The 14,203-nt window shown below is 40.3% G+C and overlaps 1 protein-coding gene across 5 annotated transcripts in view; it reads right to left on the minus strand.

The window, feature by feature from the left end:
• ITPR2 (inositol 1,4,5-trisphosphate receptor type 2) overlaps nt 1–14,203 on the minus strand; it is a 289,774-nt gene that overhangs the window by 221,848 nt on the left and 53,723 nt on the right. For all 5 annotated transcript variants that reach the window (XM_074826452.1, XM_074826451.1, XM_074826450.1 and 2 more), the window contains one exon: nt 13,691–13,786. In XM_074826452.1, the coding sequence (XP_074682553.1) occupies nt 13,691–13,786 (96 nt within the window). The remainder of the gene's footprint in view (nt 1–13,690; nt 13,787–14,203) is intronic.

Here is a 14,203-nt window from a genome sequence, read left to right on the forward strand (position 1 = left end):
CTGCTTAGCCCTCTCCTGGCCTCTCTAAGAATAGAGAACTCTATTATTTCATGATCGCTGTGCCCTAGTCGTCCTCCAACCGCCACATCATCCACCAGTCCTTCTCTGTTCACAAAGAGGAGATCCAGCAGGGCACCTTCTCTGGTCGGTTCTCTCACCAGTTGCGTCAGGAAGTTGTCTCCCACACATTCCAGGAATCTCTGGGACTGGTCCCGCTCTGCTGTGTTGTATTTCCAGCAGATGTCTGGGAAGTTAAAGTCTCCCACAAGAACAAGGGCAAGCGATCATAAGATTTCTCCTAAATGCCTACAGAATATTTCATCCACCTCTCTGTCCTGGTTAGGTGGCCTATAGTAGACTCCCACTACAACATCTGCCCTGTTGACCTTCCCCCTGATTCTAACAGAAAGACACTCCACCCTGTCTTCACTATACTTCTGCTTGAAACTTTATACTTTCCTCCCTGCATTGACACCTATCCCAAATCTTGCATTTTGCTCCTCCATGACATTCTCACACAGTCTCCTAGCTCCAACTCCCACCTACTTCTGTTATACAGCAACAGGAATGGGAGATGAACACTAAACAGACAACTAGAATTTATATATACATACATATATAAGTTATACATATATACATACATGTATGTATACATATATATATAACTGTTTTCATACAGTTTTTATTTCTGAGTTCTCACACTTCTTTCAGCATTACATTTGTTCACCTAACACCTTAAAATAATTCTAGTTGCACATTCTAACAGCCAATCTGAGCTCTCTACCTTTGGTCCTCCATCAAGAACACAGAAAATTATCAGGCAGTGCTCCTTAGTCACAGCCATACACAGTGGCCTTTCAGCACTGGTGCAGAGAAGGTACAGAAAGGCTAAATTCTATCCTACCTTCAGATTCTACTGGTTGTAAGTGAGCGAGAAAAAGTCTGGGTCATGTCAGGTTTGTCACTAGACTCAGCACAGAGAACCACGCACTAAGGACTAGATCTTCAAATGGAATAAATCTATAATGTTTTATTGAAGGGCCTGAGTGAATACAGTTGTCTACTCAGTATGAATTGGGCCTTGAATCCTGCTATTCTTCAGCTGCTTGCTATCAACATAATGATGCTTTTAAAAAAAATATAGCAACAACAGGAGAAACTAGGAAAATCTCTCTCGCACAACCACTTCTTACCTACTTTTAAAATGACTAAAAGCAGATTGCCCTCAGATTTCCAAAATAGTTCACTTGTGGACTGAAGCTGAGGGAGACAGAAGGCTCAAATAAAAAAACGAAGTGCATCCTTAATGATGATTTTTCTTGCCCCACTGTAACAGAAATAATAAACTAAAATGATGTTGTTTAGAGGAAGTTTTGAGATGCTGACATTAAACCATAAACACAATGCAATGCAGTTTTAGGGCTGACGTTCATGGCCGCATTTTCAGCTGTGCTGAGCAGCTGCCACTTTCATCTTCATTTCAGCTATGGTTGTTGGTGCTGAACATCTCTGAAAATCAGACTATTAGCTATTATCCCATACTAGATTCTCCAGGTAAAGCAGCATAAATCATATAGTGCTATATGTCATATTAGACCTGTTCTGAGTCTTTTTCAATATCCAAGTACACAGAATGAGCTAAGGACACAGTGACAATCTTAACACTTCAAAATCTATTGGTTTTTCTGATTTATGTAAGATCTCCTCCATGTTCTTCAATAAGCCTCCAGAACAAAAGAATTCTTGAAAATAACAACATTCATCATTTTTTTCCTTGTTGATAATGAAATCAAGTAAAATCCTTTGCAGGTGTTTAGAAAGTAAGACTACTATGCCAAAATGGGCCCCATTAAAGCTTAACAGTCTTCAAGCTCTTTTGTGTCATTGGATGCATTGAAGTTGCAACGTTACTGAAATATGGCTGAAATACTGTACTGTATATTTCTGTAAAACACCACTGGAAGGTGCATGCAGTCAATATGCAATAAGAACAGAATGCATTGTAAACTGCAGAGCTCAAGCAAGTGTGGTTGTATAAATCATTATTGTAATAGCTTCATATATGTTATTTTTTTAAAGCATGTCTCCAACAGCTGCTTTTCCAATGCAGAATAATTCAGAAATCCTAATCGCTCATTGTTTTTCAACAAAATTATGCAAGCCATTCTTTACCTTTCATGGATGGGAAAGAAAAAGATATCACAAAATGAGAGTTCAGTTTCCTCATGGTTGAAAACTAAACAATATCAAAGACCTTGCAACTCATTCAATGTTATGGCAATCTCATGAGACTCACCATAATATCCCAACACTTGCCCACTACATTAAGGACACACAATCTAACCACCTGAGTAAATAGCAATCGCGATATGGTGGTAAGGGAGGTGCAGTCTACATCAAGTGCACAGACTGCACTAGTAGAGAACAACTAGGGAAGGACAAAGGAGAATTCACATCAGTGAAGTGGTGAGCTGGCCACCTGATAGTAGTTGTGCTCATCTTTCACTCCACCACCATGTAGGCAGCCAGCTTTGTGGGGATTTTGCAGTTGGGCAAGGCTAAGGTAATCAGCTCTCAGCTACAGTGACAACAATTTATGACACCACAGACAGTTCACCTTTTTCAGTTGCTTATACATATGAACCCAGACCAAATTCTACACATCCTTCAGCCTCCTAAACTCCAGAAAATAAGGCTATCACACCAACTTTTCTTTCACATCACAGCACCACGTAAGACATTATGGTTTTACACACTGTGTTGGGTCTGTGTGTGCGGTGGGGTTTTGGTAGTGGGGGAGGGGGCTACAGGGGTGGCCCCTTTGAGAGGCTTCTTGAAGGTCTCCTGGCTCCAAGTCAGACCCACCTCTGGCCAAGGCTGGGCCAATTAGCAGCAGTGGCTGCACCTCTGGGGTAATGTATTTAAGAAGGGGAACCTGAGAGGAGGAGTGAGGGAAATACCTGTGCAAACACCAAGGTCAGTGGAAGAAAGGAGGAGTGGGGAGGTATGCCAGAGCAGACATCCCTCTGCAGCTCATGGTGAGAGGGCAGACTGTGCCCCTGCCACCATGGAAGTCCACAGTGCAGCAAATGCCAACCTGCAGCCTGTGGAGGACCCCATGTCGGAGCCAGTGGCTGCGCCCAAAGAAGGCTGGGACTCTGAGGGAAGTCCATAATGGGAGGACTGCAGCCCATGGGAGAGACCCATGCTGGAACAGTTTGTGAAGAGTTGCAGCGCATGCGAGGGACTCATGTCAAGAGAAATTTTGTGGAGGACTGTCTCCCATGAGAGGGACCCCATGCTGGAGCAGGGGAAGAGTGAGAGGAGTCCTCCCCCTGAGGAAGGAGCAGCAGAAACAATGGGTGATGAACTAACTACACCCCCTATCCCCTGTGCTGTTGCAGAGGAAGAGGTAGAGAAATCTGGGGAAGAAGCAAGGCGTGGGGAGAAGGTGTTTTGAAGATGTGGTTGTATTTCTCACTGTCCTATTCTGACTGGAAAATTAAGTAGTGATGGTGTTTAAAATAAATTGATGTTCTTTTTCCTGTCTCGATTTCCAAACCTTTTGTTTTCTTTTCTCCTCCCCATCCCTGAAGGATGGAGCAGCTTCCCTGAGGGAAGGAGTGAGCAATGGAGCGGCTTCATGGTGCCCTGTTGCCCTCTGGGCTCAAACTATGACACACACACACAGGCTAACAGTGCGTACTGACTAAGGTGCTGCATCAGCTTTTCCTTCTGCTAAGGCCCTATCAACAGGTAAGTATCACTGTACCTGCAAATGCAATTTGCACAGTATAGTTCACAGGAAGTATCTGGGGCCTCACTTGTCTTGGAATCTGAATTTGCTGAGGAAAAAAGAGCTTGGAAGCAGTATAGCAAACTTGTCACCAAAGAGTATCATGAGACGGCCACCACCAACACACAAGGTCATATTTTTAAACACTAAAATCATTGACTATTTTGGTGTTTATAGAAAGATTTGCAACTACAGAGAAGATAATACATTCTTTTATCTCTGAACAGAACTAGCATTTACTTGCACACTTTTCTAAGAAGCCAAATTCCCAACTCATGATCTACACAGGGCATCTGAGGGAGCCTGAAGGTCAGGGTCAGCATTGCAGGTTGTCCTCCTGAGTATATAAAAATTGATGTCTCAGACAGATTTCAGGCTCAGCCTTTGTACGTGGTGGTATGTAAAAAGAGTAGATGTATGAACACATACATATACCAATATACTCGTACTGTGGGAGCCCCAGAAGCCCCCCAGTAGAGTGTGTGACAAACACATAATATAAGGGGCTTTTACAGGTATAAAAATTGAGGTATAGACTTTTAACTATTTCTGGTTAAAATTATTTGGAAGAACAAGGAATCTCATTCTTGAATTTTTGCCTAGTGCCCTCACAATGTGATCATCCTCCTGTAGAGCCTGCACAGCAGGAAGAGAGTGAGAGAGAGTGTGTGTCTGTGTGTGCATTAGTGTTACTTCTGGTATTTGGTGCTCAGAAAATGCAAGTGCCATGCTAATCCTGAGGGGAATTCTGCTAGATTGAGTCTCTGTCATCTCCACTGATGATGTCTCTACTGATTAAAGCTAGTCAAAGCTACATGTTAAAGTTTTCAATACATAAGACTTCACAGTGCATAATGTCCTGAGGTTCTACTATTTAGCAGAACAACTTCAGTAACATGATATTCCTGGCTTTAATTTTATTTTTGCATCTTCACATAGTAAGATATGCTTTACAGTCCAACAACTGAATTGTAAATCTCAGACCATACTGTGGACAAACTGTTCGGAATTTTACATTTATACCAAATGCTGCTTTCTTAGAGGAATGTGTGGAAAGTACCCAAACAGGCTATTTTTGGGCACTCAATTAAGAGGGAGAGAAAGGAGTTTGAGGAAAGAAACACCCATGCTGATTTTAATCAAATTTTGTTGACTAGGTAAAGGATATTTAAAACATCTCATCAGGGACAGAATTAGTTTGCCAAATTTCAGCTAAATGAGCATTTTAATGGCTTGGTTAAAATCCACATTTATGGAGGAAACTCTGACAGACAAAGAATAAAAGGACCTAATTCAACACACATAAACAGTAAACAGTTCCCATTTCATTTGATAACCAGCCTGTTAACACAGAGCCTAGTACTCAATCAACAAGCAAATGTTTTGGGGGAAAAAAGTCAGCACAAAAGAAAAAATCCACTTCTCAAATCTTTCATCTTCATTAGACTTGCTTTGTTCTTTGTTAATGTCATACATTAGCTTTCGATAAATCCAAAGGACTTTTGTACAATTTCAAAGGCTTCAGTGGTGTTCAAAGGACTTTTGCCACCTTATTAACTTGCCGGAGAAATACTGGCTATGACTCTACCTCGATAAACCCCATTCAACACTACCACATCATCAGCACAAAGTTCCTGATAATCATCATCTGAGGAAAGTTTAAAAATCTTAAAAGGCCTTTTGTTTCAGGATTGTATTTTGCTGCTGTTTTGCTTATGAGCCGTGCCTTAGCAGACCAGATGAGTTCCCAGGGAGCACTGGGAGAGCTGAATTCTTTTGCCTGCTTCAGGCCCCCACTGCAGCACCGGCAGCATAAAGTGGGTAGGGACAGCCATCCCTGCATGGGGGAACCACCTGCTAGTCAAAAACAGGAATGAAAATCAGCTTCAACACCTTTCTGTCCCAATTATTCACCCTTGTCATAAGAAGAAAGAATAGGTCCTCTTGATGGCATTTTTAGCTGCTGTATAAACAATAGCAGGCCAGTGCTTTGGTATGCCTAAATCACCACTGACTTAAAGGTCTCACATCAGCAGCATAAGCTGGAGCTGCCGCCACACGTAGCTCTATGTTAAGCCAGGAGAGAGCAGTGACTGGGAAATCCCTTTGCTTCTACTGTGATCAAGGGCAGAGAACCTGACTACCCATCGACGCCTGGTGCTCAGTCCCACACACCCATATCTCATTCTGCAGAGGAAGTCAAAAGAAAGAAAAATGTCTAAGAGATCCTTTAGTCTAACCTGAATGCTGGGCCATAATCTCAGTATGAGCTTCAGTGGCTCCATGCCAACATGTGCTATATGAAAAAACATCCTCATCTTCAACGGTTAAGTCCTAAATATTAATATCCCATATGCCTTTCAGTGGTCCTCCCAAAAATAACTAGCTATGACTAAAATAGACATTACTGAAATTTCTACCATTAAAAAAAACAAACACCCCCCCCCAAACCCCAACAGCAATAAATAACAATGGGAAGCCTTCTAAACCTCCATCAAGCATCAAAAATAGAGAGGCACAAATGTAATTGAATAAAAGCTTCTCAAGTAATCTTGAAATAATAAGCAAAAAAACCACACTAAAGAACAGACCACATGTCTACATTTCCTGTTTTGGAACACATCAAAATGCAATACCAGCAGATGCTGTATTTTTAATAACAGAAGCATTTAGTCATTTACAACTAAATGACAATAAATGCTGCATTAATGGGTTCACACTTCCCTTCCTTCTAAAGCTTGTCTGTATACAAACACAGCTCAAACACAGCCAACTTCAGACAGGATTGAAAAAGCCTAGCTGAACACAGTCTCACAGATCACTACTGCAAAACTAATTGACTGGGGGAAAAAAATCCTTCCTCTGAGATCCAGATTTTTGAAGGTATTTGCACACCAACAGATGCAAATGTTGTTCCTAACTTCCCCCAAAGTCAAGACAGGTCAGGTCAAGAAATCTAGCTGCATTCTCAAGATTCTTAAAAACTGTGGAAAATCTAGCTCTGGGTTTTGCTAAACAGACAGCTTCTAACTGTCACTTTAAAAAGCCACATCCAAGTCTGCAGAACAGGTCAGACTGGCTTTGTAAATCAGTAATCCATCCTCCTCCTCTGGTCTCTGGCTCTCTTCCATCCCTTCACCCATAGCTGTAAATTATCCTTCACTCCTTACAGAGCTTTAAAAAAAAAAACCCCCACACTCCTCCTATGAGATAGTGAAAAACAGAAATAAGGCTTATAGTGCTGAGTTCACCCTGTAACCTTGGCAAGTCCTTTTTCTTACAAGAACCTTCAATCACTGAGCCCAAGAGATAGAAACTAATCAGAATGCTGTATTAACATTTAATGAAGAGACTGAGAAAAAAAGACTCACTTTGAAACTGTGTCCAGGTAAGGAGGTCCCACAATACCAACAAATTAAATGTGTGAGCAGATGTGTGAAGGCCTTGGTGGATGCTGCCATCTCCTGGTACTTTCTCCGGTTTCCAAACTGCTATCCTTGCGCAAAAGGTACCTGTACATCTCGGTTAAACAAGGCCATTTTTATCCAGTTATTTGCCATACTGTTTTCTACAGGCAGAAGGAGCCACAGAGCATTTACCACTGTGCTTTCCTCCTCTGCATGAGCTGTATGATCAGTGGATGAATAAATTTTTCTGCAAAGGCTTGATTCCATGTCACCCCAAAAAATAACTGGCAAACAGTCATCCCTTTTTGCTTCCTGAACACAAAAAGATCTCTGTCAGTAGTTCTGTTTCCAAAAACTGGATATCAGAAGGCCTAAATTATGGCCTTCAAGTATTCAAATAAAAACTTAATTTATTAAGTTGCCTTAATAAAACATCCTATGCAGTACTCCATTTTCCACAGCAGTTTAAGAAGGTGAAAGAAAAGTAAGTCCATAAAACTATCGAGAAAGTTTCTCCAGGGCTCCAAGGGTTTAATCCTGGTTTATAGCCTCAAGTTTAAGAACTGATTTCCCTTTTATGTTTTTTTTTAATCTTAGCTAATGCTGAGGATACTATTACTCATACAAATATGCAATCTTCCTTAAAATCTCACTAAATGCTTTGTTTTCTATTCTTGTGGCAGCAAGTTCCACTTCTTTACTATGTCTTATTCAGAAGGCAGGAAAGTATTATTTTCTATCAATATGAACTTGAATATGCATCCAACTACCTTCACCCTGATCCAATTCAAGTGATCATTACAATAGGATTAAATTTATTATGAACATTATGGCTCTGTCCACCCACATAAATGTATATTATAACAATATATATCATATGGCAGGCTAATATTTTTAATACCAAGACGTAACAGAAATCCATTTAAAAGAATGTAAACCAAGAGTAACAACGGTTCTCAATTTAAAGTGAATGATGTACCTAAGCTTCTCTGAAAAGAAACTTGGGCAATTTTGACAGAAAAGTAGAGTGAGATAATATGGGAAGAAATTATTCAAGAAAGACGAGAGAAATATAAATAACTTTTATTGGCCATGATTCAAGAGTTCTCAGAAACTGGTTTACACCACCACAAGGTGAAATCCAGCTGACGGTCCCACAAGACAAGGCCTTTGACACTGGCTTCAGCAGTTCCTGTTAACCCACCCCAACCAGCTTCATCTCAGTGACTTGCCCATCATCAGAATATGCGCTAAAGAGCTTGCCATCCCAACCATCCTATACAAGCCATTTATGAAGTATATTCACAGGTGGAAGTTAAAAGTGGCTGTTGTGGAGTCTTCAGTCCTACAATGGTCAAAAAAGTCCGGGAGGTGGCTGCACAAGTGAAAACTGTTAGAGGAGGTCCAAACCCATCAGGTCAGCATCTGAAACACCCTGGACCCCTGAGCACATAAATACTCATGATTCCATTGACTTCAAAGACAAGGCTACTCCTGAGAGCTTTACTGAATGAGCAACAATTTGGTTTAATGACTGAAGCACACCACAAGTCAGCAAAAGTATGTTTGGTTCTGCCATTACCTCTGAGTTCATTGCTTCAACCTACTGCATTGGCCAGCCTGTTCTCACTCTTCTCTTTTGTCTAGAAGAACTTCAGGGCACAGATTACTTTTTGTAGCAACATCAGTACTCTGTGCACTATCTTGGAAGACACCATAATAATATGAACCCTTGTTTATGGCCACAATTTTACAGAATCACAGAAGGTAAACATTAAGGCTGCCATCTTACCTGCATTATCTTAATTAATTTAGTATAGTATAGTTAATTCAGTGTCAAAGACAATTACCTCACCAGATTTACTGCCACAAGATGTCTAGTAACTCTGGTTTAGTCTATTCAACTAAGTAGAACAGGATTATCACAGATTTTTCCTTACAAATTCTGAACTGCTATTATGTTCATGTTCACAACGTTTCATGAGCCATGTACTGTTGTTTACCTATTGTCTCCTGCAATATGTGAGACTAGCATGTGATTTGATATTTGCATACGTATTTTGTGATTATTTTAGCAATATCCATATCGCCCAAGAAGTTTAATATGAAATTAAAAAACTTATTCTGCATTTCTTTTGTGTACATATATGCATGCATGTGCACACATATTTAACATCCTCATACAGCAAGTGTTGATAGTTTCAGTACAGATTACTCAGTTTAGAAATTACAGAACTAGAGCTGCTATACACATAGAGAACAATACTAAAGGTGCATGCTTTGGTTCAGCAAAATTGATAAGCTGATATTCAGTTCAAAGAGACTTTTATCCTGGCAATTAGAACATTGAAAAGGTTAGGTGTGTTCATGAGAAAGGCACAGCTGTGTGGTCCCAACCTGCAGCATCTGAAAGGCTGTTGAAGTAAATTGAAGCTTGTTCCCACACACAGATGTATCTGGGTGCGTTCTACATGTGATACATGCACTGAAAAGACTTTTAAAAATTTTAGGAAAAGTCTTTGTTACTGTGAAGCATTCAATCTTCACCTAACCTTACAGACTCTCTTTATAAATATAAAACTTCAAAATAACTTGGGTCATTTTGCTGTAACAAGGGCTAAAAAAAGAATTTTCTACAGAACTTTTTCTAAAAGACTGCTGACTCTGAAGATGAGAATAAAACTCAGCAGCCTGGATCTTAGCTGGTGGCTTAGTGTTTAAATCTCCTGCTAAGGATCTGGCTCAGCTCTTCTGGGTGATATCAAGCTCTTCTGACACTAACAGCAGAACTCCCACTGTCTACAAAGAAAAGAATTTCTCTTTCCAATTTTTCAGCTGAGTATTTGGTTCCACTTTTTTATGATTTCAGTGTTTTGGAATGTCTGAGCCAGTGGTTTCAGGTTTCCAAATGCCGGACATGTCTGAGACATTACCACCTATACGGATTTCAGATGTCCCAAGTATTACCACCAAACATGAAACCCTTTCTTCAGCATATACCAACTATGCCTTAAGTAATTGTATGAGAACATTCATGCACCTGATGTGTCAGACTGTGTCCCCAGGATATGCACAGTAATAGGGGAATGACAGTGCAGCTATGTGCAATTAGCAAACATCTGCCACTGGGTCTCCTTCAGCAGTGGGTCTTTCAGGGTGGCTCACCTTCAGCCCATAGTCCAGAAGTAGGGTCTAGGTTGCTTTACAGTATTAGTAGGTCTTAAAGAACTTCAAAGCATATTAATGAAAATTAGCCTAAGTGGAAAGAGGATTGAAGGAAATGGTACTACTTGCAACTGCATCAGAAGTCAGAGGTATCAGAGGACCCTTAGTCTTTGAAAGGTAACAAAAACAGGACAACTGATTGTGATTCTTAGGAACATGGAATTTAGGACTTATACTTCCTGACTTCATTCTCTCAAGTCTATAAGAATTAGATTTACAAGTTACGCCTATATGTTTTGCTTACTAAACAAGTGTATTGCCTCACACTTTTTTTAAACTTACTGCAGTATTAAAAGACTTTTAGGTTTATTAGTTTTAAATTTCTGAATTCTCTGGGGCAAGTGTCTTGAATTTTCTTAGTTCCCAGATCATCCTCTGGCATTAACAAGCTGCAGTGGCATGCCTTCACTATATGGCTCAGTAGTGACCCACTGAGTCACAAATCAGACTGACCAGTTACATCTGGCACAGAAAGCCTCAAAGGAAAAGAGAAGGCACACCACTGCTCACACAAAGTACAAGCTTAACTGCAGAGGAGCAAAAGGAGATACCCAGGTGAAGGACACTTCTGCTTATTGTCTGAGACTTGATCCATGCAAGATTCCACTGCAGAAGTCTCCATGGTACACATCAAGCTGATTTACAGAAGGATGAAGTAAGGAAAAGATGGTTATAAACAGTGATCAATCCTGATTTACAATAGCTCAAACTGTTACAGAAATTGTAACATTAGCCAACAACAGAATGCCTAAAAGATTCATGAATTTTGTTTATGTGTTAGTATTTATTATTCCACTCTAGATATCTTTATCATGGAAGCTTAAAGAAAAGCAGGTCATGGCAATGTGTGATGCTGTTGATGATCCATACCATGAGTAATCCTCCTGTGCTGCAAGAGCACAGATAAGTGTTCAGTAAGCTGTGCCAAATTGATTTAAAGTTAGTTCACGCACATTAGGTGTCCGCCTGCCTGTTCATAAATCTTTGACATGTATGTCTGGCTGATGTGTTGTGCCTGACATATGAACTGTGTAAAGTACAGTTCACAGGTTTTTATTACAGCAGTACCTTTAATATCTCCAGCAGCAGGTATTTTACACTTCATAGATACAGTAGCTAATGCTGCCCTCCAGTCACAGCATATCACCCCTGTTTAAACCAAATGCTCTTCCAGCTCTCACTCTACTGTGCCAATTATACTCTCCATATTACAAATCTTCCTGATGTGGATTTCCCTTCCAGAGGTAGAAAGGACCTAAACTCAGGTTCGACATTCAGTGTAATGTCACACCTCTTCATCTGAAGATTTTGCTCCTGAAAATCTCTGAGCAGACAAGGTATGGTGGAAGAAGGAAGCCCATCAGTCATAGTGCTTGATGCCTTTCCTGACTAGGAAGTTAGCTTAGCTCAGCCTAGCTAGTCTGAATAAAATCTTTCTACTGGGAGCATCTCTCACTTCAAGCAGAGAGGAAAATGGAACCATCTCTTCAGTGGAAGTACTGGTTGCCTCTTGAAAATTAGCTGTTATTAACCAATATTAACTACACAAAGCCTGCTGGCTTCAACACAAGCTAAAGTATTGCTGCACTATGGAGGCAGCAGTGTAGAGCAAAGTAGTTAGGGCATGTTGGCCCACTGCCTTCAAAGGCATGATGCCCTTCACCACTCAGGCCTACCAGGTTTCTGACTTACGCTGTGAGCTACTGCTAAAACCAATGAAAAGATCCAAATTACATTCAGTCTTAGATGGAAAATAATATCAGTATCTGTCCTGGTGGTCCACTGTTTATGTTTTGACACTGGTTTTGGCATCATTAGAAATAACTAAAGGTTTGATAGGTCCTGATTGTTCTTACTCTGAAATTAGTGCAGGCTGTGACAGGAGCTGGCAAGTGAAAGCAGCACCCTGGGAATACTAGGGAGTTGTCTGCATACAGAAGTTGTACTTGCTGTAAACGTAACTCAATCCAGTTAGAGCAAGTCTTTTTTCAGGGATTCCCTAACATACAGTGATTTATACCTGGCTCTTGTGAATTTTCACACTCATACTTCCAAGCACAAGTCAAAAGAAGCAATCCTGCACAGACTTAATGAAATCAGTGGAAAAAAACCTACTTTTCATTCCGTCGATATAACTTGGACACAGACCAGTTCTAATACAGATTAGATATGACTTTAAAAGTTCACAGCTTCTTGCAACAAGGGAAAATCCAAGGCTGTCCCATTTCATAAACTTGGTATTATCTGCTCTATTCCAGCTTGTCAAGAGCCCTGTTTTATTTTTAATGACAATTATGGGTCTTAGAAGGTATTATGCTGATCTTTTGGGAAGTCACAACACTATTTTGCCTGAACATAAAGTACCAGATAATAACCAGACAAGTTGCAAGATCTTCCTTCTCCTCTTGGACCTTCTGTTCCACCAAAAGGGGCAAAGACTTCCTCAGACCTCTTTATTCAAATTTTAGTCAAAAGACAAGAGTGCAATAGCAGAACATCGCAAACTACTTACAATCACAATGCACTAACATGACACAATAGTCATGACACCAATATATAAGTTTGTCATTCTTCAAGTTTCTACAGAACACAGAGATGCCTTGGACCACAAGCTGGCTAGCAGAGATCAATACACTGAAATCAGCACCATAGAAACATTTTTTTCAAGAAGTCTAGAGTCTATGGGAAAAAAAAGGAATGACAACTCCTGAATTAGAGCAGTTTAGAGTATCTGTTCCAGTGCTTGCATACAGATTCCTCTGATCAAGCTCAATCATTAGCTTGCATTCAGTTCCACTCTAAAAGCTTTAGTCTGTATGTGGCTGCCTAAGCCAGCAAAGAAGAATATTTGACTGATCACAACACTACTCCAAAAATCAAGTGCAAACAAAACCAGAGAGATAAATGAATCCAGGGATTTTCAGTGTAAATATAGTCGATATTTAACAGTGATGTTTGCCTTGGCTGTCATGACAACAGCAGATTCGAGATTCAACAGCACAACTGAAATTAAGGTTAGTCTTGAGCTCACCTACTAGTGTCCTGCAGGTCAGAAAATTTTCCTTGCAACTCTTGGCTACAGCAATACAGCATGACACAGCAGTGCATATCCAGTTCTCCCCATTCAGACCCAGTGGGAGATCTTTTTGGAGATCTACATTGTGGACCTACCTACTATGGTAGTTCTGAATTAGCCAGACATGTATAGTACTTGGTTAGGCAGCACAAAACCAACTAAAACGTGTTTAATTGGCATTCTTACCTCTGCAGCTAAGTAGTTTCCAGTTGCCAAATGCTTAAATCTAAACAAGCTGTTCCACTGTCCTGTCCCTCCCCGGCAAGGGTCATGATGGACAACCTAAAAGAAGTACAGATTTTAATCATGCTCCTCAAGATCATACTTAGATCACTGACATTTTTTACAGCTCATTCCAAATAAAAATATGTAAACAACATAATTACAAACAGTCTACCACACAGAGGAATTCTGTGCTCACACTAAGCCCACCACAGATAACAATTACTTATATTTATTTTTTGCCAGGTGCCAAGAAATACTCCTTGTATTACCTTCCATGTTCTCATTAATCTACTCCCTAAAACATGGTAAGTCAAATTTTGCCTTAAAGTGACATAGTGTGAATCTGGAGCTCAAGAAAGTAAGTGTAGCTGCTCTACACTTACATAGGCACTACTTAAAATCAAAACTCAAACCCTCTTACATTGTTTCACCACTTATACCAGCTCTATTTTTGACAGCATTAGAGGCTTCCAT

The sequence above is a fragment of the Strix aluco genome, chromosome 5 (assembly GCF_031877795.1).
Source record: "Strix aluco isolate bStrAlu1 chromosome 5, bStrAlu1.hap1, whole genome shotgun sequence".
Lineage (NCBI taxonomy): Eukaryota > Metazoa > Chordata > Aves > Strigiformes > Strigidae > Strix > Strix aluco.